Source organism: Ascaphus truei, chromosome 9 (genome assembly GCF_040206685.1).
Source record: "Ascaphus truei isolate aAscTru1 chromosome 9, aAscTru1.hap1, whole genome shotgun sequence".
Classification (NCBI taxonomy): domain Eukaryota; kingdom Metazoa; phylum Chordata; class Amphibia; order Anura; family Ascaphidae; genus Ascaphus; species Ascaphus truei.
In genome coordinates, this window is record NC_134491.1 from 61,155,047 (window position 1) to 61,182,510 (window position 27,464).

At 45.0% G+C, this 27,464-nt stretch overlaps 1 protein-coding gene across 9 annotated transcripts in view; it reads left to right on the plus strand.

The window, feature by feature from the left end:
- Window positions 1–27,464, plus strand: part of LOC142503145 (membrane cofactor protein-like) — a 78,220-nt gene that overhangs the window by 33,673 nt on the left and 17,083 nt on the right. For 4 of the 9 annotated variants that reach the window (XM_075615207.1, XM_075615210.1, XM_075615209.1 and 1 more), the window contains 4 exons: window positions 8,638–8,748; window positions 18,575–18,628; window positions 20,048–20,071; window positions 21,651–21,723. In XM_075615207.1, coding sequence (XP_075471322.1) covers window positions 8,638–8,748; window positions 18,575–18,628; window positions 20,048–20,071; window positions 21,651–21,723 — 262 coding nt within the window. The remainder of the gene's footprint in view (window positions 1–8,637; window positions 8,749–18,574; window positions 18,629–20,047; window positions 20,072–21,650; window positions 21,724–27,464) is intronic. The other 5 variants (XR_012803943.1, XM_075615211.1, XM_075615212.1 and 2 more) reach the window with 3 other exon arrangements.

Genomic DNA, 27,464 nt, shown 5'->3' on the forward strand with positions numbered 1-27,464 from the left:
GAGTGGGAATGGTTGTTATATATAAAACACACCATGCCATAAAATGATAGTAGTCATTAAAGAACACTCAATAAAAATTCATGAGGCACTATTTTGCAACATCATTATGTTAATTAAGTGCTTATGCAATATAGGCATAAGGGTATCACATTTTTAATTGTTTGTTAATAAGCGCTGCAAGCAATATAAAATTAGTTCCATATGTAGTATAGTAGTCGGTGGCTCCTTCTCACAATCATCTCATATAAAGGTAGACTCTTCTGAAATCATACATTGATCCGATTGTATCTTCCCTGACATCTCTGAAATACAGCAAACACATGATGGTCAAATATGGCACCTTACTATATATGTATCCGTGACAACGCGTTACACAGCTCTATATGATTGTGTACATACACACGTCACTCACTTATATGTTAGAAGTACAAGTGTACATCAGTATGTAATGTTTCTTTAAATTTGTAGCAGGCATAACTATGTATATGAAGTGAACGTTGCCTGTATACTGAAAAATGTGCGCGCACATCTTAGTGTGCGCACGCACTTCACGCTTGGCTGCACTAACTGTTAGCGCATGCGCAAAACAAAGCGTACGTTGTGCGTTCAATACATCTTGGAAATACCATTAAACATAAAATCTTTATTTCAAATACAATGAATACGAAACTACATTCGTTCTAAACGAGTACATCTGTATTCTTTTTAAACAGACGTGTTTGGACAGAAAGGACGGCCGATAACACAATGCGCAAATGCAATACGTGTGACGTCATGTTAAACCAGCGTGAAACGCACGCTAACACTCCTCCCACTCAATTAACATTCGGCTAACGCCCAGTTGACGCCTACAAACACTGAGCCGCACACATGACACACTGCAGTTACCGTTACTATAACAAAACATGACAGCCAATAGGCTTTGAGGCGCGCACGTCGCTTGGGGGCGGGACTTACATCCGTAATCCTTTTTAAGGACGCCTTGGGCCATGACAAGGGTCCCACGTCATACGTGGGGGACCCGCTTTTAAATGTTGCATGATAACAAAACAGGTATGTGTTATAGTTATGTTAAAATGTTGCTAATATGGTTAAAGGGATAGGAAAGTACGTATATTTATTCCGTCAACAATGTGTACTACTCTTTCAGGTTATACTATATTGTATTCGGCAACAATTTCTTTGTGATCGCTACATGTTATGCAGTCTGCAATGTTACGCTGTATCCACGCATTGAAAGGGAAAATGGTGGTTAAAAAAAACAAAAAAAAAAAAACATTTAAACGCACAGTCAACGCATAACGGTTGTTATATTTACCATTCTTCTAGAATTAACTCTTCGTCTGGCTGCAACTGCTCGCTCCAGAAATGCAAGGCATTTTCATCCACGCTTGACCCACCCGCTGAATCCAGTATGACACACATCTCCTCCATGAAGCGCTCATAGGAATCGCCTCTGCTTTCTTCAAACAATTGGTCGGGAGGTAGGTTCATTTCTTCGGGTTCCCATTCCAATGCATTTTCAGCTGAAAGGCTTGGTACATAATCATAGTACTTTTGTTGTTGTACAATGTGGGTTTCAGGAATGGAGGGTGCAGATATTGCAGCAGGTATCGATTCACACGGAACAGTAGTAGCGGATCCATTGCTATTGGCATTAGGAATAAATATGCCTTTCACAACAATATATGTGCCCTCTTTCAGGGTAAAATGCTTTTCCTTTGCAATCTTCCAGAAACCATAGGTGTGTTCTAGCTTATCCTGCACACGTTCAAAAAAGTCATTAGTTGATAAAGTGAATCTTATTGAGGAATTAAAATTCCGCGCATGCCTACGGTCTTGGTAATAAGGATATTTAGCTCGAATCAAATCATAGATTTGGCGTGTGCTTGCTTTGTGTCCGCGACTGTTCAAAATTGCTTCTGAAACCATGTACTTATAACCTAAGAGGGGATTCATATGGTTAACGAATTCATCAGCCATGTCAGAGTAGCACAAAAGATGTGTGCAGTTCTGTGTTCTTTGCTCATCAAAATGATTATGCTCAATGGCTAACAAATTCCTGTATTTCGTTTTCAAGGTCAACAAAAGTAACTACTTTTACTCCTTATTTCAAACGCCAATTGGATGTGTCCTTTTAATTGGTTTAACTTTAGTGGTTAGTGATAGGCGAATGTGGGAAAAACATGTATCATTTTTTTATCTCGTTTGTGAAAACATTCCTACACTTTTATTTCAGTAACATTGAGTTTTCTAGAAAAATAACAAAGAGCACTGTGTGAAAATAGTGCTTAGACAGCCATATCAGTAAATACACACACCTGCAAAATGAAATGTTTTTTTCCCACATACATTTCTGTGTGTATTTGAAATTCTGGTTAACTACCTGTCTGCATGAGTTTAAATACGTGTGTATCTATATATATATAAATATATCTCTCTCATAAAAAAAAAAAAATATATATATATATATAAAGTGTATATTGTACTATATGTATAGTGTGTGTGTGTGTGTGTGTGTGTGTATGTATATATATATATATATGTATATATGTATATATATATGTATATATATATATATATATATATATATATATAAAAAAAATTATATTGCAGGAGTACACACAACATATTGATGGCAGTAAGTAGGCCTTGTATGAAACCTATTTAAATGGTGATAAACATGAGTGAATTAAGTAATAAACATTTGTTTGCACCCAATAATGTTAGAGGCTCACACTTAGTATATTTGTCAAACATTAGGCCTGTATTATTAAAATAGTGTGTTTTCACAAGGAAGCATGAAGTGTATGTTTTTTGTAAATACATCTATACCAGTTTAGATAGTACTATATATACACACACACACACACACACACACAGTGTGTGTCTGTGTGTGTGTGTGTGTGTGCATATATCAATACATACTACATATATTTTAGTATAAATTCAGAGATGTTCTTGAAACAAGAACACATAAATGATTAAAGGACAACATTACAATGGCCACCAAAGGTAAGTAATATTTAACACAAAATCCTGCTGTACACGTACAAGAAAGATGTTTGCAGTTAAATAGGTGCTTTTATAATTGCATGAAAATAATATGCACATGCAATGATTACATCAATTAACACACCCAAATGCAATGTTTTGCTGCAAAGTCAATGGCAGCTTCTCTAAACTTAGCAACTGGCTCCTGGTGGACCATTACTGAACAGACGATTAAAACATAAATATTTATAACACTATTCATTAATTAGGAGAGTTAACATTTCCAAATCTTCACGTGTACAAGAACATACTTGAAAGTTTGGAAACAACACAGTCTTCAGCATACATACAATAGTAATTAGATAATCTGAAGTCAACAAAACAAGGCCAAAGACATATTTTGTGAATTATAACATTTATTTTTTTTGTTCCTTTTGCGAGCGAGTAACAGGCCTGCTTGTTGTCTCTTGAATTTTCCTTTTTCTTTTGCCACCAACTTTAGGCACAACAGAGCCACTTTGAGTGGCCTCTGGCACTTCACGGGCAGGGCTTATGGCCAGTGACTCACCTACAGGGCTTTTGGGCAGTGATTCACCTACAGGGCTTTTGGGCAGTGACTCACCTACAGGGCTTTTGGGTAGTGACTGTTCACCTACAGGGCTTGTGGCCAGTGACTCAACTACAGGGCTTGTGGCCAGTGACTCACCTACAGGGCTTTTGGGCAGTGATTCACCTACAGGGCTTTTGGGCAGCGATTCACCTACAGGGCTTTTGGGCAGCGATTCACCTACAGGGCTTTTGGGCAGTGACTCACCTACAGGGCTTTTGGGTAGTGACTGTTCACGGACAGGGCTTGTGCCCACTGACACATGTGAGCAAGTTGGTAGACACTGCACAAGTGATGGTTGGTCTGTTTCATGTGTGTCTTGTTTTGTTTTTGTCGCCTCCTTTGTAGGTGTCTGCTGCTGAATTTGTACAGATGGCAGCGGTAGGATGTCATCAGGAACCTGCACAGCAATGTCTGCTACTTGACCGGTAACATTTGGGCCTGGTGAATGAATATCAGATGAATGTGGTGAAAACTGACCTGCGTGAACAGATCCTGCCTGTGAGGTGTTGAATTGTGGTACATTAGTCATTCTCCAGTAATTAGCTTGTGTTTGCTGAACAACTAATGCTTCGAATGAGGTGTTGATTTTTTGCAACTGTTTAGGCACTTCAATGAAGACTCTGTGGAGATGTGCCAATTGTGAAACTGTTTCTTCCTGCAGTGCAATCATCCTTTCCAGCACTGTCATCAGGTCAGAATGGCGACGATTTTCTGCTTCCACAATTTTTCCCTCAGAAGCTACAATTGCATCATATGTGGTATTTGCTGGACGTTTTGGCGGTAAAACAGTTTCAATTGGAACCTCTTCATGGTCACTTGCTTGTATTTGTGTGTCTATGGCGGCGGCGGCGGCATCATCATCATCATCATAATCCTCTTCATCATGTTCTACAAATAAATGTACACATTATTAAATGGCATGTTAATCTCTGCTGTGTTACTATGTAATTCTACTGTGTCAAAAGAAACAACTAACATGTTTCCATACGTTTTATAACCTCACATTAAAAACTACCTTGACTTAAGAATAATGTTTGGACTCAGTATGAAATATGAGTGAATGAAAACTTGCTGTAAACTCACAACTCCTACATGATAGTTAACATCACTAACACAATACATGTTGCCTTACACTTCATTTTCACATACACTAAGTAATCGTATTTAAAGAACATGTGCAAAACAATTAATGAACATGACAACATAACATATAGAAGAGCACATATTATATGGCCACCAACTGATACACTCACCTTCTAGGTGTGTTGAGCTGGCTGACCCAGGTGAAGACACTTGTTCCCTCTCAGGTGACACATGTCCTTCAGGGGCAACTATATATAACAATAACATAAGTTTTACATTTACATGTGTAAATATTGAACAAACAGTTATTGTATGTTCTGTATTTATGAGTACGTAACAGCATCAGTTCCTTAACCCAAAATGTGTGTGTGAAAGTGAACATAAATAGTTGTAATAACAATGTACATGCCTGTGTACTTAGAACTTTTGAGTTCCCTAACATAAAACATACTATGTTTCTGCAGTAATGCGTGAGGATAAATAGATAAAATTTGTACATAAAAATCATATGTTGTGTTGTGATATCAGTATCATAATGTACATAACTATCATGAGATGACCATTCACAATGGTTATCATGAAGGTGGTCATATTGCAAAAAGTGTTGTTTTTGGTAGAGGATATGTGTGGTACATTAATATAAGATGTGGCACACCTGAATGTGGCTGTGACTCAACAAGACAACACATGCAGTGTGTGATAATGTGTCGTTGATAGTAGTACTGTAGTTCAACTATAGATATGAGTGAACTAATGTGTGAGGTACGCTTTGATAAGTAATGAGTTGTTGGGGCATTTAGTAGCTAAAGTGAAGCTTTCAAATGAGTGTGATTAACTTCAGTTGTGCTAGTCAGGTTGTAAGAACGGTATTCACTTCCCCAAAAAGCCTAATCAGCCACACCTTTCAATTACTTGAAACAGGTGAAAATGGTGTGAACTAAGTTGACCCTAAAATGAGGCTGTAATTAGTGTGTGTGCTGAACCCCACCCCCTCTGTTGAAGTGTATGCTGTGATGAGATATTAATTGCAGCTGCTTTAACACAATGGTAGATGAGCTAAATAGTCGTGTGCAGTTTTTAAGTTATGAAAACAATGACATAACATACAGTATGATACGTGTGCCTCATTATGCTGTCTGTATATGACTTAAAGCAAAAATGGACCTTTTCATAAACAACTATAGATGTGTTAGTGCAAGTGATGTTTGTAGGCCGTTGCATGCAATATATTTGATGCATGCTTAAAATAGGCAGTAATGTCATGTTTGTCGGAGTAAAATAAATAAAATACACAATAATATTATACATATTTATGTTCTGTACCTGTAGCTAGTAATAATTTCTCATTAACATGTGTTACACATGTGTACTACCCTGTTGTTCCCCATCTTCGCCCACCATCAATTGCTTCCACTGCAGCAATGCATTTTGGGAATTCACATGTAAATGAGCACACAATGGCACGTGCTATATTAGTTACTGCTTTTAGTAGGAGTACAACATATATGTCTATTTTGAGATATATATATATACAGAATCAGACATATACATATATAGATGCAGGTACTGTATGCTTATATTGTGAAGACAGTATAAAAAGCAGTGTAAATATGCAAAATAACTGTAAGCAACGACACGCCTAGTACAGTAATATTTCTCACCTGGTGGAAATTGTGAGGGATAAATTCCTATATCACGGTCACCAGGTAAGCCTTCCACGACGACGGGAAGTAATTTTGCCCGAAGCAGCTCCTCCAATGGACTTAATATGAGACGTTGTGGTGTCGGCCCACCTCCAGTGCCAGTAGCATGCACGCGTTGGTGTTGTATTTTCTTTTTCAATTTGGACCTAATATCATCAAATCTCTTGTGACAATTCCGCTTGTCCCTCACATGATTCCCATACGCATTGACACCAATGACTATTGTGTCCCACATTTCTTTTCTGCTTGCTGAACTTGTCCGCCCTTGAAAAACATATAAAATATGAGGTAAATTAATAATAATAGAAGCACCAGTTTCCTACACTGCTAGCTGTTCCAAGAGATAGCAAACATGCTGTTTTATGTGTAATATGTGAAGCACATGAGCATTCACTACTAAACCTATACAGTACATGTAAGCAAGGTTGCATTCATATTGTATGCAGTTATGGCAAATTGACCGCCTGTGTTTAGTTGTCCTTGTAAGGCATGATAAAAAGCTGTGTTTCCAGACTAATTAACATAGAAAGATATTCTGAACCCATATTTGCATATGAACAAAACTCAGATGACCTAGGATCACATGTATTTGAATAATAAATGTAAAGGTACACTTACCTAGTAAATGTCCATATATACTGTCATAGTGCTCCAGAATGCCAGTGACAAGAGCTGTATTTTCCTGGTCATTGAAGCGAGGATTACGTGGCTTCTCCACATGTTTCTTCCGAGCAGGTTTAGGGTCAGAGCTTGGCTGGTGCTGACTGGACTCTCCTTCTTCCAATGGAAGAGACTCCAAAAGCTGCCCACCAGCAAGCACGCCACCACCATCCACCCCATCAGCAACTGCGCCACCAGCAGCACTCACAGCACCAGCACTCCCACTCCTAGCACCAGCACTCCCACTCCTAGCACCAGCACTCCCACTCCTAGCACCAGCACTCCCACTCCTAGCACCAGCACTCCCACTCCTAGCACCAGCACTCCCAGCAACAGCACTCCCACTCCCAGCAACAACACTCCCACTCACAGCAACAGCACTCCCACTCACAGCAACAGCACTCCCACTCACAGCAACAGCACTCCCACTCCCAGCACCAGCACTCCCAGCAACACCACTCGGTGCACCAGCAACATCACTCCCCTGAACAGTACATTCACTCCGACGCGTACTCGCACGAGTAGCACTCCCACTCCCACCAGCATCACTCTTCCCACGCTTTGCGGGCATACTTCCAGCACTCACAAAAAACAGACAACTAATGTACAGCCAATCACACGAAACACTTCCACATATAAAACAAGACAAAGATGTAAACAAAACAACAATGGACAAAGCTCACCCAATACACAACAAGTCTCTCCGTCAATATGCAAATGTTCAATCAGCCAGCTCTGTGCGTCTCTCTCTCACTCCCAACAACACAGAGAATGATTAGCAGTACACGTTGCCTTTAAATATGGCGCGCAATCCAATACATGCTTGTTTCGCCTGATTCAGCAAGATTTGTGATTGGGCAACCTATCAGCACCCCGCCACGCACGCCGATACACCTGTGTGTGATCGGATAATCATCGTGAGAGTGGGCGGATTTGTTTTCTGGTTGATTTTGAATGTATTCGGCACTTACTGCATACGGAGAGGAAAAATCGCCATTAACATGACTAATCGGTAAGCTTGCCGATTTCACTTAATCGACGCTTACTGCATGAGGCCCTTAGTCTCATTAGAGAATTATACCAAAGTCAAGCAAATTCCTAGAGGTTTGCGAATACAAAAAATGCCAAGTTTTGGATTTCAAGATGCAGAATTTGAAACACAATGGATAAACGTTTTGGATGAATGCTCTTTTAAACTGATAGAGTTAATTACTAATTATAAAAACAAAGAGAAAATTAGAATTGATCAGGATATAAAACTGCAGGAAAAAATGCAATCATATACATCAATTGAGGGGTTTGATGTTCTGGATGTAAGTTTGTCCAATAACATTGTGAAAATGAAGAAAGATCTAACGTTTAAAAAAACAAGGGAAGCTCGAACGGGATCGATTGGACTATGATAAAAAGCAGATTTGTATATGGCAAAGACCACTGTCCATTCGTAGATTTAATAATTCTACACCTTCTAAGACCAATAAATCTCCTAAGAGGGGCTCACCCAGAAATCAATCCTTAAACACATCCTTTGCTGAGTCTACGAGTACAGACTCAGATGTATCTGATACTGATCCTTTCCCCGTGCAGTTTCTTTTCACAGTTCCTCGGATGGAGAATCTTCAAATCAAAATCGGAACCATGGGCCCAGAATATTCTGGGGGCTGCCTTCCAGTGAGAAAGTTGATAAAATAAATCAAGGTATGCAATCACATGTTCCCTCAAAAAACGGAAGACGACAAGACAGGGGGGGGAAGAGGAAAGCAAAGGTATCAACAACATCCTCAAAAGAGGAAGAAAAACGAATAGAAGATAATTTAGGTGTGATCAACATTTCCAACATAGAGTTGACAAAAATAGAACTTTCTCTATTAAATAAGGGCTTGAAATTTGCTCCAAGTACAGATTTTCTAATTTTTGAAACCGTAATAGACCTGCATAAATTTGTGCGAAAAATCAGCTTGAAAATGTTTTTTGGAGATACAGAAAATAAAATAGAGGGGAATACTCCCTTGGAGGAGGATCTGGAAGTTCAGGTCTCATCTCAACAGAACTGGGACTTTAAGGATCTTTGTAAACTCCAGGACTTAAATGATCTATTGGATGAGCAAATACCCGATACTGAGGTGTCAGACTTTTTGGGAAGAAAAGGCTCGGGTCTGCATAAGAAGTCTGTTTAACCCCACCTTTGTCAAAGGACATTTCATCTCCACTTTCGAAAAGCTTGTGGAGAGGGACTTGCTCCTGTTATCAAGGGGTTACAGTTTTGATGTTTCCCCTTTACAGAATAAAGGTTTTGCTAAATCTAACCTAACGATGGAAGAAAAACAAGCTTTGGCCTCATTAAAATCTAATAAATCTTTAGTTATCAAGGGAGCTGGTAAGGATGGGGCCATCGTGGTGCAGCATAGGGATGACTATCATAGGGAGGCGATTTGCCAGCTCAGTGATGGTTCTTCCTATGCTATGCTACGCTCAGACCCCACTACTCTTTATTTAAAAGATCTTCGGGACCTCCTGGATGAGGGCAGGATGTTATATGTTCTAGATCAGGGTTTCCCAAACTTTTTTTTCCGTGACCCGGTTATTTTTTAACTTCTCCTTCGTGACCCACTAAAAATTTTTATCGCCTATAGGGCCTGCACAGACACACACACAGCCACTGATACACACACACACAGCCACTGATACACACACACACAGCCACTGACACACACACACACACGCAGCCACACTGAGACACGGCTACACACACACACACACTGATACACACACAGAGACACTGCTACACACACACAGAGACACTGATATACACACACACAGACACTGATACACACACACAGACACTGATACACACACACAGACACTGATACACACAGACACTAATACACACACACACACACTGATACTGATACACACACACACACACACTGATATATACACACACACATACACTGATACAGACACACACACACACACACACACACACTCAATCTCCCCTATACGCACACAGACACAAACAGTGAATTACAGGCAATGACGGATGTGAGTGACTGGAGGGGGGGCCAGGGACTGGGTGGGTGGGAGGAGGGGGGGGACTGGGTGGGTGGGAGGAGGGGGGGACTGGGTGGGTGGGAGGAGGGGGGGACTGGGTGGGTGAGAGGAGGGGGACTGGGTGGGTGAGAGGGGGGGGACTGGGTGGGTGGGAGGGGGGGGGACTGGGTGGGTGGGCGGATGGGGGGGACTTAGGGGGGGGACTGGGTGGGTGGGCGGGAGGGGGGGACTGGGTGGGTGGGGCGGGAGGGTGGGGACTGGGTGGGGGGAGGGGGGGGACTGGGTGGGTGGGGGAGGGGGACTGGGTGGGTGGGAGGGGGGAGGGGGAGGACTGGGTGGGTGGGGGAGGGGGACTGGGTGGGTGGGTGGGAGGGGGGGACTGGGTGGGGGAGGGGGACTGGGTGGGTGGGCGGGAGGGGGGGACTGGGTGGGTGGGAGGGGGGGACTGGGTGGGTGGGGGAGGGAGACTGGGAGGGGGGGGACTGGGTGGGTGGGCGGGAGGGGGGGACTGGGTGGGTGGGGGAGGTGGGGGACTGGGTGGGTGGGGGAGGGGGGACTGGGTGGGTGGGGGGGAGGGGGGACTGGGACTGGGGGAGGACTGGGTGGGTGGGAGGGAGGACTGGGTGGGTGGGGGGGGAGGGGGTACTGGGTGGGTGGGAGGGGGGACTGGGTGGGTGGGGGGTAGGGGGGGACTGGGTGGGGGGGAGGGGGGACTGGGTGGGGGGGAGGGGGGACTGGGTGGGTGGGGGGGAGGGGGGACTGGGACACTTGGGTGGGAGGCAGTGACTGGGTGGGTGGGTTTGACAGTGACTGGGTGGGTGGGTGACAGTGACTTGACAGTGACTGGGTGGGTGGGTGACAGTGACTGGGTGGGTGTCAATGACTGGGTGGGTGACAGTGACTGGGTGGGTGGGTGAGTGACAGTGACTGGGTGGGTGGGTGACAGTGACTGGGTGGGTGGGTGACAGTGACTGGGTGGGTGGGTGACAGTGACTGGGTTTGACAGTGGGTTGACAGTGACTTGACAGTGACTTGACAGTGACTGGGTGGGTGACAGTGACTGGGTGGGTGACAATGACTGGGTGGGTGACAGTGACTGGGTGGGTGGGTGAGTGACAGTGACTGGGTGGGTGACAGTGACTGGGTGGGTGGGTGGGTGACAGTGACTGGGTGGGTGGGTGACAGTGACTGGGTGGGTGGGCGACAGTGACTGGGTTTGACAGTGACTGGGTGGGTGGGTGAGTGACAGTGACTTGACACTGACTGGGTGGGTGGGTGACAGTGACTGGGTGGGTGACAGTGACTGGGTGGGTGACAGTGACTGGGTGGGTGACAGTGACTGGGTGGGGTGACAGTGACTGGGTGGGTGGGTGACAGTGACTTGACAGTGACTGGGTGGGTGGGTGACAGTGACTTGACAGTGACTGGGTGGGTGACAGTGACTGGGTGGGTGACAATGACTGGGTGACAGTGACTGGGTGGGTGGGTGGGTGAGTGACAGTGACTGGGTGGGTGACAGTGACTGGGTGGGTGGGTGACAGTGACTGGGTGGGTGGGTGACAGTGACTGGGTTTGACAGTGACTGGGTGGGTGGGTGGGTGACAGTGACTTGACAGTGACTTGACAGTGACTTGGTGGGTGGGTGACAGTGACTGGGTGGGTGGGTGGCAGTGACTGGGTTTGACAGTGACTTGACAGTGACTTGACAGTGACTGGGTGGGTGGGTGACAGTGACTGGGTGGGTGACAGTGACTGGGTGGGTGACAGTGACTTTGACAGTGACTGGGTGGGGTGACTTACCTTGCCGCCGGACGCTTTCCCCTGCTGCCCCCGATATCCCCTGCTGCCCCCGATATCCCCTGCTGCCCGGGACGGGAGGTGGGCTTGAGGACACGGGAGGTGGGCTCAGGAGGGGGTGCCACGGGAGGTGAGCTCGGGAGGGTGTGCCACAGGAGGTGAGCTCGGGAGGGGGTGGCACGGGAGGTGAGCTCGGGAGGGGGTGGCACGGGAGGTGAGCTCAGGAGGGGGTGCCACGGGAGGTGAGCTCGGGAGGTGTGCTCGGGAGGGGGTGCCACGGGAGGTGGGCTCGGGAGGAGGTGCCACGGGAGGTGAGCTCTGGAAGCGGGTCGCGGGAGGAAGCAGGCCACAGAGGACTTCCTCCTCCGTCCCACGTTGGGAGCGGGGGGGGGGAGGAAGGGAGCGGGCCCTGCTTGCCCTGCGCATGCGCGCGGGACCGCGGGGGGAATCGCTGCCATTTTTTTTAACTCGAGCAGGGGGGGGGGGCGGGGGTGAGACACCGCGCGGCCAGCCTCGCTGCGACCCGGCAATTTTGGTGCCGTGGCCCGGTGCCGGGTCGCGACCCACCATTTGGGAAACGCTGTTCTAGATGACAAGCAGGTTGATTATTTGTATAATCCTTATCCGGTTATTCCCATCTTTCACCATCTCCCAAAGATCCATAAAACACTTGTCTCCCCTCCTGGGAGGCCCATAGTGGCAAGTATTGGATCTTTGGGAGATGGTGTTTCTCATTATGCCGATGGCTATTTACAACAACTTGTGCGGCAACTGCCCTCGTTCATTATGGATAGTGGTGATCTAATTAACAAAATACAGAACATACAATGGAAGAGTAGTTACCTTTGGGTAACTTTGGATGTTGTGTCCCTTTATTCGATTATTGAACACACGCAAGGGATGGCAGCTGTCAGACACTTTTTTTGATAAATCATCATTTTCACCGGCACAGAACACATTTATTTTGGATGTTATTCACTTTTTGTTAAACACCATTCTTTTTTATTTGATGGAGTTTTCTATCTCCAAACACGTGGACCAGCTATGGGCACGAGTTTTGCCCCTTCCTTCGCCAGCCTTTTCATGGGTTGGTGGGAGTCATTCCACGTGTTTGGAGATACAAACCTTTTTAGGGATCACATTGTGTTTTATAGGAGATTCATTGATGATCTAATTTTTATTTGGGATGGTTATGTCACTAGACTATTACTTTTTATTAGCACACTTAACAATAATAATCTTTAAAATTCACTTATGATTATCACTGTCAACATATTCATTATTTAGACTTACTTTTATATGTAGATTTGGAACTAAAAATACATAAAGATGTCTATCATAACCCTAATGCATGTAATTATTTTCTTCGTGCTGACAGCTGCCATCCCAAAAAATCTTTTGAAGGGTATACCAAAGGGGCAACTATTAAGACTAAAGAGAAATTGATCGAATCATGAGGACTTCCTCACACAATCCCACGATCTATTGGACAGGTTTTTAGGCAGGGGGTATAGAAAAGATGATTTGAATTAAGCATTTAATGAGGTACTGTGTATAGATATAGCGAGTACATTAAAGAGGGATACAGGAAGAACTAACCTCCCCTTGTTAATTACCCGATTTAGCAAACAGAGTGTATTAAAGCCATTGTTAAAAAAACACTGGAAAGTACTTCTACTTGATCCTGCAATTGGCTCCCTTACCAGTGAGGGCCCGAGGATTTGTCTTCCGCAAAGACAATAGCTGATCATTTGTGTCCAAGTCTTTTTCAGACTGATTTAGGTGTCAACACTAGACCAAATGGCACTTTCAGATGCAATCGCTGCATCACATGCCCTGCTATGCAGGTATTGTCCCGTTTTGTCTCTACAGTCACAGGTAGAAGCTATGGTATTTATTCATTTATAAACTGTGAAACTAAATTTGTTATCTATCTTCTTACCTGTGGCCGTGGAAAACAATATGTAGGGCGTGCGATACGCCTGCTTAAGCAACGCATTCAAGAACACCTAAGATTAATTCAAAGAGGAGACCTTAATCATCCAGTCTCTAAGCATGCAGCAACTTGCCCTGGGGGTAAAGCGGATTTGTTTACGTTTAAGGGTATTGAACACATTCCGCCGCATGTTAGGGGTGGAGATCGATGTAGGAGACTTGACAGAAGATAGATGTACTGGATCTTCACTTTACTCACTAGAACACCATCTGGTCTCAACACTGACTGGGACATTAGTAGCTTTTGTGAGTGATCCAGTGCTTCCTTTTCTGCCAGTCTCATAATACTATTCGTTGTAACTGTATAATTATTTCTGCTAATGGCATAATATTATGCGGTTTTTTTCTGTATCCTTTAGGGATGTCATCAATTGATACAATAGAGCTTGCATATGTTTTCCTGTAAACAAATTTGGTAAAAGATCAATTGTTCTTTTTAACTTCTATCAACTATTATAATATATTTTTTTTATATATATATAGCATGTTCTTGTGTAGCGTTACTAGTTTTACGTAGCGTTTCCTGCCCCGTGGAGCTTACAATCTATTTTTTGGTGCCTGAGGCACAGGGAGATAAAGTGACTTGCCCAAGGTCACATAGAGCCGACACCGGGAATTGAAGCAGGTTCCCCTGCTCCAAACTCTGTGCCAGTCTGTGTCTTTACTCACTGAGCCACTTCTTCTCCCTGTTTGTTTAGTGTATTTATCTTATACATTCAGGATGCATAATCTCCATCTATATTATGGATAACTTAATTATACACTATTTTTTAATGCGTGATAGATATAGAACATATATGTTCTTGTATTTGTGTATATATATATATATATATATACAGCTAAACCCCGTTATAACGCGCCTCGCTATACCGCGATTCGGTTATAACGCGGTTTTCCCGTGGCTCCCGTTTTTTTTTTTTTTTTGCACACTGCACACACTGCACACACTCACTGCACACACACTGCTCATTGCTCACACTGCACACACACTGCACACTGCACACACTGCACACTGCACACACACTGCTCATTGCTCACACTGCACACACTGACACACACTGCACACACACTGCACACACACTGCACACACTGCACACTGCTCATTGCTCACACTGCACACACTGCACACACACACTCACACACACTTACACACACTCACAGACACTCACACACTCACACACACACAGCAGGCTAAAATTGATTCATACAATTCTAGCAGTTCCCATTTACTGAATAGCAAACTCCCATTTATAGTTATTCCTACATCTATAGCACACTCCCTTTCAATAATTTGTTTATACACCTATTGCAGGCATCCAGCAACTTTATTCATTCATACGCCTGTAACAGGCTTTGATTCATTCTCTCTCACACCTGTAAATGGCTCCCAATTAATGTTTACACCTACACTGTATAGCAAACGTCCACGTATTCATCTATAGCAGTTTTTCCTGTATTGATTTATTCTGCCTTTGTAGGGTTACCTTATGCTTTAGTGTCTGTTCAAACAAGAATACTGAACACACAGGCAGAATTGTGATGTGGAAGTGTGTGTGGCAGCCTGTCATATCAGAGAATTGCAGACCAGTTTGTAGTTACAAAGGTCCAGGGCACATGACACTCAGATGTTGCACAGCTATCAGGTAATCTGTAATTGTATTGCTGTACTAATGTACAAAATAACACGAACAGGATATAACAATCAGAGTGCCTCACTGCACTGAAAATTAAGTATTATAGGGAATGTGGTCACAATCTGAAATTGTTTGGCTACCACCTCAAAGTGGGGTTACACAACATGGACAGCCCACACCAGTCATTCAATATGATTGCCACATGGTTTAAATGTCACTCACTACTGTACTTAAGGCAGTTTGTTATTTCCAGCATAAATAGCATCCAACACTTCAGTGGCTTTGAAATCACAACTATTAACTTAAATGCCATTCTCCGGATCAGAAGACATTTGTTAATTGCTGACAATTATAAAAAGCACAACATGATGCAATGACAACATGCCACAGTCACAAGACTGCAAGACGCAATGACAATACACAACCATACATGCACATAGCACTGCATGATTTAACAGCAGAACACACGACACAATAACAGACAAAACGACACATGGCACTGCGTACACAATCACTCCACACTGTTTGAGACAAACACACACAGTGGTTGGCATTACCCGCAGCATTGTGGTGCAGGATGGTGGGAGGCATGGTGCGGACTATAGTTCAGCACACAGGGGGTAGGAGATGATCAACAAGGCTCACCACAGAGCAGCGGTGCAGGAACTGCGTGTCAGATCCCTGCTCTCGCCGGACACATGGCTCATACAGCTGGTGCAGACCGGAACTGCTTCATGTGCGAAATGTCTGACTTACTAATACTGAGCATGCGCAGTTGCTCTGGGCACGCAGCAGTTACTGAAGCTAGCTTTCATGTTGCCCTCAATAGCTGTGATCGTTTACTAGCACTGTTAAAAATGTGTGGACGAGGGGCCTATTTCAGAATACAAAAGGCAGACATGTTGCAGTGAAGGACCTCATGGAGGCCCGCAGTGACAGGGGGAAGCGGGGACCGGAGGGACATCCCCGCTCCCATCTCCTGTCCCGCGGGATGAATATGCGCTAAAGCGGCGGCCATTTATTTTTTTCGCGACCCCATTAGTAACGCGGTGGTCTCGGGGTGGACCCCGAGGACCGCGTTATAACGGGGTTTAGCTGTATATATATTACATGTATATAGATATACATTCTAGACACTGGTTAATATCCCCAGTAGACATCCATTACATGGTGATGTTAATATTCTTACCTTGTATTATCTGGCGGTATGTTTGTGCAATTAAATTGATGAATAGTCATATATGTTTACGTATTTATATTGCACACTCATCCACATGTAATGTTTGTTTATCTGTCTTAATGGTGTACCGCTCACTATTATCTGATTTTTGTAATATGCAGAGTTGGATATATAACTATACAAATTCCGCGGTGGACTGGGGCTTTAGTTCTAGCCATGGTTTTTGAGGGATTCGTACCTCTAATGATATTATGATTCATATAAATTAGTTTTACTTTTTTATTTTTTCATTATGGACAAGCAGTTAGGTTTATTACACAATTGGCGATATTATTATTATTTTAATTACTATTGCCAGGTTAGTGTTGTATTACACAATATTATTATAATTACCATTGCTACAACTATTTGGGGACTCATTCCATAATGAATTTTTTTAGTTTTTTTTTGTATTTTAACTTTGATAAAGCCAGTTGTTGGTGAAACATGTCAGTGTAACCTTCTCTTTTTTTCACATTAAAATGTTTTTTTACTATCTCCCTTTTGCGTTTTTGTGGTGCAGCGTTTTCCTGGGCTTTGTGCCTGGTATATTTCAAATGTTTTAGAGATGGTGAATCTTTTTTGTTGGGGGTACCGACTCTGAGTAGTAGAAATGTTGTTTTAGGCAGCTGGAAGTTTGTAGTGTACTCATTACTGCTTTATGTTGGAGTTTTGGGGGTTTCTATAATAAAGGCTTTAAGCGCCGCCCCTCCTTTGTAACGCTAAACCAAATAACGTCACACCACACAAGGTTGGAAGAAAAGGTCACAGCTTTATTTTAACACCCGCTGTTAAAATCAACCAGCCTGCCCGCCAGCCCAGCAGGATCCATGCGAAATGGGGGGGAGATCCTTGCCCAGCTGCCAGCAATTGGCCGCGCTCCTTCCCCCCGCCCGTATCATGTGCATGTGGGGGAGATCCTTGCCCAGGCAGCCAGCAATTGGCCCGCTCCCTCCCCCTGCCCAAAAGCACTGTAAAATGGGAGGGGGAGATCCTCATTCAGCCGATGTTGGGCTGCTTCCCTCACCCTCCCGCCCCTATGGTCAGCTTAGGCCCAGCCCTTATGCTGGCGCCCAGCTTTTTACCAGCGTTGATTGGGCATAGGCCGGCCCGGCCCTAGAGCCGGTGCCTCCAGCCTGCCGCGCTGTTCTAGGGACTCCAGCTGACAGGCGGACCCTAAAGTCCTCGCCCGTTCTCCGTCCCCTGAGCTTGGCTGGCGCGGCAGCTCCGCTGTGACGAGAGACAAACTGCTCCTGTGTGACACAAATCATGTTAATATAACACTCCAAACAGTTTAATACAATAGCCAAACATTGGGGATGGGTGGGTGGGAATTCCGTTAGCTCTGACTCTTCCCCCCAGGGACCCTCTCTTTAAACCCTCTCACCCCCCTCCCCCTAGATGGGAGGGGAAAAGCAGCCTTCCCACTCCGTGGGGGTAGGGGGGTTATCCGACCCCCCAGCTCACGCCAATCAGGATGTCGCAGCCCTTAAGGAGCCTACGACCCCATTCTGGGGCCTCTGTCTCATCAGTAATGCTCTTTTTTTTTTCTTCTGGGATGTTATGCTGATTTGATATGATAGAATAGAAATTCATACAGGTTATGTATGTGTTACATGCTTTGCTTTATTTTAATCCCTTCTCTGCCGGCAGAGTCTGCGAAAAGGGTTGTTTGAGATGAGATTTCTGTAAAAGTCAATGTATTCCTTGTGCCGTCTCTCACTTCATTCAAACCGCTCTGTTTTCGTGATGGGTTGCACTGCTAACTGTTGTGAATTCTCGGAAGCATGACACTTCTCTGCTCACGGGATGTGTTATTTACCTGCAGATCCCGCTTTTACCAACAAACCAACTAAAGGAGGTGAAGCTTCTGCCCCAACAGGTAGGTCAGGTGCCTGCTTTCTGTAAAATGCTTAATATTTTGGAGACAGAAACTAAGATTGGGACTAAAGGGGCCAGATACATGTGTAATTGCAGATTTTCTTAACCCTTTGAGTGCCATGGCCCCTCCAGCACTAGCGATCCTGTGAAAGATCCGCTCCGATGACTCAAAGAGGAGTCCTCTTCCGTTTCATTTTGAATGAGCAGTGAGATTATGATGTAGCGACTGTCGCGGGGCCCCTGGAGTGCCAGACCCCATGACTTAGTAGCTGCTTCCATGGGTTACCAAAGGATGAAAGTCAGAATCCTCTACTCATCGTTAAATACTCTCCTTCCCATCATTGCAAAGTCCTTTTGCTGCAGTTTTTAGCCACCCCGCCCTTTTTTTAATTCTGCACTTGAATTCCAGAGTTACCCAGTTGCTGAAAGTTTGCTTCCCCTGGGAGGGTCAAATGGCGCCTGTCCGTCACCCTCACCATGCAATCGCTTGTCTTAAGCTATTACTTTTAATTATCTATTAACGTGTAGTTATCAACACAACCGCAGGAATGTTCTGGTGGATGACTTCATTTTTGTCTATTTGGGGGTGCTGCTGCTTTAAGTTAAATGACTGTTCACATTGATTTCACCTTTACCCTATAAAGTTTTAAACTGGTTGAAGCGCGCTGTGTTCAGCTAGGTTGTATGTCTGAGGTTGTGTGGAGGTGGAAATAGCTGCCAAATCTCGGGACAATAGGAAGCTGCAAGCACTTCGGTTGTGGCATCCTATTGGACCCTCCCTCCCCCCATAAAAATCTGGGGATTAGGGTGATTGCCTCTGACTATACTATATTATGCAACTAGCTGATATACCCGGCGTTGCCCGGGAGTTAATTTTCCTGCTCCCCCTCTGTCTCTGCTCCCTCCCCTGTTCCCAGCTCCATTCTCCTCCTCCCCCCCCATTCCCAGCTTGGTTCCCCCCACCCCGTTAAGCTCCGTTACCCCCTCCCCCACCCTCTCCCCCCGGAGGTCCCTGCTGAGGAGAGAGTACGGGGCTCGCGTGTGGAGGAGGAGGAGTGGAGGTGAGGTGTTGGGGCCCCCTATCTCCTCCAGTCGTTCCCCGTCCTCTACCGCTCGTTTCTCCTCCCCCCCCGGTCCCCGGCGCTTCTTTCCCCCCCTCCCTCCCCGCTGAGTGTGGCTAGGCGCGGGGTTGAGGAGGAGAAGCGCCGGGAGAGCTTACCTGCAATGAGGAGTATTGAAGAGTGCATGTGAGCCCCTGTGTGTGATGTCACCCTGCCCCTCAGCCAATGGGAGAACTTGCCAGCGACGAGAGGGGCCAACCAATGAGAAAACGCACAACACCAGAGACAAACATTTCAGTTTTATATATAGATATATAGAATATAACATACTGATGCAGATGTTCCATTTGTCTTATTAGGTTCCAATACCGGTCTCATTATAGGTAAGTGATTTGAATACCCTGTCACACACACACCACCCCCACCACCTTCCCCACCAAATTTGTTTTGGTTGTGTTGAAGGAAACCTGTGCAAGCAACAGAAAATCATTTCTTGGCAGGTAATGTTTTTTTCTTCAATGTATAGAATTGGTAGTTTAATGGGGTTCCGGGTAAAAACGATGTATCCTGACAATTTATGGGGACAAATATACTGTGACTTAGATCGGATCCAATGAAACGCTCTATGGGAACATATATATTTTATTGGGAAGGGGATCCCATGAAAGTCTATAGGGACATCATTACCTGTAGATTGGAATCCCATTTCAAATAAGATGAGTTAAATATGCAAGAGAAATCTTTACTGGCATCTGTTTATTCCCAGCATGTGGTCAGTACAGGTAATAAAAGCTACAATATAATTTGTACTGCTAACCAACTATTTGATTGAAACGTATTTAGCCTTGTGTAAATGTTTTCTTTTTATTTTCTAAATGTTGGTGCATGTGAAATTTAACCGCGCTCCAGTCATTGATGAGAATACATTATTCTGTAACCAGAACAAGTACAAATTTAACGGCGATAATTTCCTGTTGGTAAGACCTGCCTGGATAGGAGGTGCAGCGAATTGATCAGGCAGGAAGGTATTGTGCTTCCCTGCCGCCACGTGACTTTGCATTAAGAATGTCGCACACCACTGATGAAAACAAAAACATTTTAATGAAAGGAGCAGCTCCCACCCACACCCAGCTGAACAACCTCACTTACAGCTCGGAGGACCTAGCCAAGGGGTGGCCAACTCCAGTCCTCAAGCACCACCAATAGGTCAGATTTTAAGTCTATCCCTGCTTCAGCACAGGTGGCTTGGTCAATGACAGCCACTGATTGAGCCACCTGTGCTGAAGCAGGGATATCCTTAACCTGACCTGTTGGTGGTGCTTGACGACTGGAGTTGGCCACCCCTGACCTAGACATTTTCTACTGGTAAAGGTAGTGCTGGTGCTTTCTGGTCTTTAAATCCCCCTGTGAGACACAAGCCAATAGGAAGCTTTTGCAGCTTCCTATTGGCCCACACGATGTGGGAGATTTAAGCCTCCATTTTGTTTCTGCTGGAAGGGACAGTACTGACGCTACTTTCAGTGGTGGGTATGATGGGCGATATAGTCCCTGGAATGGAATATAACAGATCTTAGCTGGGGGGCGGGGGGAGAAAAGGTGGAGGGGAGTTGGTTAAAAACAATGGACAGGGGCAGCTGTGACTGTAAATCAGAGTCAACACTGGGAAAAGGGTCTCATTAAATGAATAGCTATGTTCTTAGGTCTCCCAGGCAACAATAAAACAATTCAGGTTCATGCAGCTGTACAGAACCGGGAACCTCTAATATGCAGTTGCGGCTGCACATTTCACGCCCAGCCTCCCAACTGGAAAGGGGATCGTGTATCAGCCCACCCAGTTACAGGCGGAAAATGCCGGAAGTTAATGTGGATTTGCCTTGATCAGACCAGCAGAAAGTAAATGCTACAGATCAAGAGGGAAGTGCTCGTATTTAATATTTTCTGTTTCTTGCCTTTTTTCTTAAGGAGGAGTCTGCGGAGTTATTGTCTTTCTCCTTCTCATAGCCGTAGGGGTGTGTTGGTATTTGAGAACAAGAGGGTGAGCCTTTTTTATATCCACGTTTATGTTCTCTGCCACAGTAATTCTGCTTAGCAGGGCAAGCTAAACTCTTCAGCTGTGTCTGTTGCATTTGTTTGCCCTATTCCTGTCTCGTGTAGTTTGTATCTTCTCGCTTTACTTTTTCCTCCTTCTGCCTGAGTTTTTAATGCCCGGTTTCTGCAGGACCTCCCTGATCTGCAAAAAAGGAAAGGGTAGGCAAAATGCAGTCAAGCGAGCATTTAAAAGTGCAAATTTGTGGGCTTGTAAACCAAGTTTTCCTGCACCAGCGAGACAGTTCTGTGGTGCATTGACCCTTTCACTGCCAGAGGTGCGTGGCGTGCAGTACGGATGCCTTTGGCAACGGAAGAGTTAAGGAAATCTGGTCAGTCTGCAAATATATATACCGTGGGATAAGTAGGGGAGGGGTAGGAAAGGAAGGTTAACCTCTGCTCAGCTGACAGATAAGTATTGTGTGGATAAGGTGCTTTTCTGAGAATTGTATATGCAATAAACCTAAGAAAAAGAACTCAGATACTGTAGCACTCAATTATCAATGATGGCTAGTGTATTAATTAAAAGTAATCTTTGTTAATTGATTAAGTATTACAATAAATGGTGTATAAAGAAAGGTTAAAAATAATCATGACATAAATATGTCAGATGACTGGAACTGTGCCAGTAGTAGCGGATCGCTACTTAAGGATAGACCCCTATTGTCGGTCTAATGGTAGCAGTGTCTAATTGCTTGAGTTGATAAAGGTAAGTAATAATACACCCCTTGGCCAGGGTGAGGAGTACAGTGATATGGAACTGCAGGTGGTAATTATCGTCTGCTGCTATATGATATAGCTGAGAATCGTAGTATATGCTGTAGTGTATAGGTTTGTTGTAGTCTGTGTGTCAAATTGACACCAAATAGCTATATAGGTGGAGGAACAATAGAATGTAGCCTTAATTGCTTCTCCTTAGTATAGTGATGTATAGCTAAAGTTTAGCCATATATATCCCCATGCTCTAAGTCCCCTGTGGTCATAAATTACCATCAGTGGCAGTTTGATAACAGTGAAATGCTGTCAGAGCACTGGGAGTAACAAGCGTAAGGAACTCCCTGTGCGTCAGCTATTTAGCCCCGTTTGAATGAGGTTGCATGCAGGATTGTAATCCGCTTCTAAACACTGTGAGAAATATAGCAGTGGAGTGCTAAGATCGCTATAGTGGCTATAATGATGGCGTTCGTAACCATTCACCTCAAAATCGCAGCCATAGTTTTATTGCAGTTCACTACTGAAAAGGTAAGGTAAAGCTGACACTGCTACAGTTTAAAATGCCCCCGTCGACGATCGTTTCGCGTCTGCTGCTTTGTCAAGACTTCAGAAGTCACTGTTATCTAACTGCCACTGATGGTAATTTATGACCACGGGACTTAGAGCATGGGGCTATATATGGCTATACTTTAGCTATACATCACTATACTAAGGAGAAGCAATTAAGGCTACATTCTATTGTTCCTCCACCTATATAGCTATTTGGTGTCAATTTGATACACAGACTACAACAAACCTATACACTACAGCATATACTACGATTCTCAGCTATATCATATAGCAGCAGACGATAATTACCACCTGCAGTTCCATATCACTTTACTCCTCACCCTGGCCAAGGGGGAGTATTATTACTTACCTTTATCAACTCAAGCAATTAGACACTGCTACCATTAGACCGACAATAGGGGTCTTTCCTTAAGTAGCGATCCGCTACTACTGGCACAGTTCCAGTCATCTGACATATTTATGTCATGATTATTTTTAACCTTTCTTTATACACCATTTATTGTAATACTTAATCAATTACCAAAGATTACTTTTAATTAATTCACTAACCATCATTGATAATTGAGTGCTACAGTATCTGAGTTCTTTTTCTTAGGTTTATTGCAGACTGCAAATATGCAAAGGAAAGTTTTTATACAGGTTCCTCGGGTGCTGTTGGTGCGGATTTCCCAGCGCAAATCCCCCCCACCCCCGACCACTTTTTTTTTTTTTTTTTTTAGCCATAGTCTAAATTTTAAACACAAACCCTGTAATCTTTTGATGTCTGTTATTATGGGGTCGCTGTGCGTGAATCCCCCACTAAGAGGTTAAAGCTGCAGTTCAAGCAATATCCTGAAATGTGTTTTTTTTTTTTTTTTTAAATAAATCAGTTCTTTACTATGAGAAAATACTTGAAGTGGGATAACTCCTGGCTACTATTCTACCCAATGGGCTGGCAGTGAATCCTGGCATTCACAGGCTTGTCAGTAGTTGGTATGTGGGTTTTCCCCTTCATCTTTGGTACTTCACTTGAGTGACAGCAGGGGGTGGTACATTCTGTTGTAGCTGGGACAACGGGGTGCCTGCCTTCTGGCTATTCTTAAGGACAGGACCGCCCTAAATTTGGAGGTTGTTCTTTCCCCCTGAGGAAGGCAGGTCACACGTCTGGGAGCCTGAGATTGGGGCTGTAACGGTAGTTTATGACAAGATATAATGAACACCAAATATCTGGGTTGAACTTAACGAGGCTTACATATAATAAAATATATTTATTCCTTAAAAAAGGTGAACACAGCAATATAGTACAATTAACAGACAAGAAGGTAACACTTACTTAGGGTTGGGGAATGGAGAAGTATCAGCTAGCAATTCTCCAGCAATCCGGTGACATTCCAGGTGGTATCAGAAGAAGAACTAAAAACTGTAGGGTTGACACAGTTTATATACCTGTGTAACCCTATTCTTAACATTGAATACAGACTATTGGTGAACAATTATCTGTATCCAATCCCTAACGTGGAGACACAGATTAACCCATGCCCCCCAGCTAATTAGCCCATGTGTACTGGGACTCTATGGGTAGCCCCATAATGTCTACCAAATGAAGTATCTGCATTGTTTGTAGGTGTAGACATAACACTTACAAACCACTCTAGTTTGATGATTCTCCACCCTCAGGTAACAATTAGAGTGGCAGAGTCTGCTGATTAGTACTTGGTCGGTTGATTAGTACTTAGTGTAAACAATCAGGCAGTTAACTTTTGATCACAGTGCTTACGCTCAATCAGCCGGCTGCCCTTCATGATCTATTAGCATAGCAGATGGAGTCTGCATTGTCAGAGCAGATCCAAAATACCATACATATACACTTTAATATCTACACATATTAATAAGTTCCATTCTGGTGGGCTCAGTGGGTCGAAATTTGCCAGTTTTTAATGCCTACAGTGCCTCCACATATTGGCCAAATATCAACTCTCTGTGACCTCCAGAACTGGAGATACAGAAATGCACTTTAAAACATTAAAATACAGGATTATAATGAAACATGGGAACAGGGGAACATACAGTTTCCTGACATGACAAGGTGTAACCGCAGTCCAGTTAACCCCTTGCCTCCCTGGTGAGGTCGGGGTGGCCATATGGGGTGCAACCCCTTTAATACCGGGCCAATCCCCCTCTCCCTCTACAGGGGCCTACCCATGTGCTCTTCCCTGCGGGGAGGAGTGAATGTGATTATACTTCTGCCTCCGCTAGGGAGGTGGGGGAAGAGCTAGGACAGCTGCGGGTGCCCATGGCCTGTTGTGGCGGTCCAGGGACCATCTCCAAGAGAGCTGATCTAAGGAGACCTATATCGGGCAGACGACTGCTGCGTATCTGTGTTACTGCTAAGTGTGTAGTAATAAACCGTTCCTGTTTGCAATATACCTCCGGCCTGGTGTGTGATCTAACTGGGGGAAGAGGTACAAGTTCTACCATGGGAGGAGAGGTACAAGTTCTACCATGGGAGGTTGCCTCCATACTCCTGGAGACTACGGCAGATGGAGGCACTGCACTGCTAAGTATTATGTAGGGCAGGCCTGCACAACATAATGCATGTGGCCCGCCTGGACTCCATGTGCGGCCTGCGATGCCCCCACCACCCCCCCAGCCCGCTCTGCAGACACAGGAGGGAAGGAGCGCCAGCATTTTGACACGCTCCCCACCCCCTCCTGAGCCCGCTCTGCCGACACATTTAAGGAGCGCTAGCATCGTGATGCCCTCCCTCCTTCCCCACCACTTCCAACCCACTGAGCCCGCTCTGCCTATTAGGGAAGGAGCCAGCAGTTTGATGCGATCCCCTGCAGAGAGGAGAGAAGGAACAGAGCTACGGTCGGTCTGACTGCAGAGGGTGGGGCGGGGTTAGTGACAGCGGACCCTGTTAGTGAGAGCAGGAAGTGAGGTGCCTGCTGCCAGGGACCAAGATGGCTCCCCATCCAGCCATGCTCCACAGTGAAAGGTAGGACACCCCCCCCCCCCCCCTGCAGCTGCTCCTCAGAGCTAGTGGCAGTGTGGCAGTGTATCAGTGGCAGTGTGTCAGTGGCAGTGTGTCAGAGTGGCAGTGTGGCTGTGGCAGTGTGGCTGGGGCAGAGTGGCAGTGTGTCAGTGGCAGAGTGTCAGTGTGGCTGTGTCAGTGTGTCAATGGCAGTGTGTCAGAGTGTCAGTGTGACAGTGGCAGTGTGTCAGAGTGGCAGTGTGGCAGTGGCAGAGTGTCAGTGGGGTGATGTGAGGTGAGGTGCAGGGGGGGGAGGTGAGGTGCAGGGGGGAGGTGTGGTGAGGTGCAGGGGGGAGGTGAGGTGCAGGGGGGTGATGTGAGGTGCAGGGGAGTGATGTGAGGTGCAGGGGGAAGAGTGATGTGAGATGAGGTGCAGAGGGGGTGAGGTGCAGGGGGTGGGATGTGTGTGGTCTGCAAGGGGGTATTGTGTGTTATGTGGAGGGGGAGTATTGTGTATGGGTGAGGGGGAGAGATGGGGGTGTGAGATAGAGGGTGAGCCTCGCAAAGGTTGATGAGGGGTGCAGGGGGAGATATATGAAGATGATGAGTGCTAGGGGAGATATGAGGATGATGAGGACTGCTGGGAGAGATATGAGGATGATGGGGTGCTGGAGGAGATATGAGGATGATGATGAGGTGCTGGGGGAGATATGATGATGATGATTGATGATGATGATTTTACCCGTGCGGCCCGAATCTGTTTTTCTTGGAGCAGTTCGGCCCTTCTCGCTTTACAAGTTGATGGAAAAAATAGGGTAACCCCAATTATCGAGGCCACTACCAGGCACTATGGAGTGTGTTTAGGAAAGAAGGTTTGACGCCGGTATATAGGTGATGCAGGTAATAAGGCAATATATGGGTATCTCCGATACTAACAAGGGGAGTGGGGTACTGGAAAACCGGTTAGAGGTACAAGGGGACACCTCCCAAGGGGGCGCCCCCAAGTAAATCACGGCCCGGCTACCAATATATCCTCACCTGTCTCCCCTGTGTATCGCGTGGAGGTCCCTTGAAAGCCGTTCCTGTTTGCGGCTGCAAGCTTGATCCTGGAGGTCCCTTGAAAGCCGTACCTGTTTGCGGCTGCAAGCTTGATCCTGGAGGCTCTGTGTGCTGGGATTCTGCTTGCTGGCGTCTGCGTGCCCCAACCGGATATGACGTCACAGATGAAAAAAATAGAGATTGCTTCCGAGGTTCACAGCACCTTCACTCAGCCAGTTGTATGAATATAAAAAAGTTTATTAGTAACCAGCAATGTACAACAGCATGAACACTCTTACGCGTTTCGTCCAAGCCAGGACTTTTTCAAAGAAAGAGTGTTCATGCTGTTGTACATTGCTGGTTACTAATAAACTTTTTTATATTCATACAACTGGCTGAGTGAAGGTGCTGTGAAC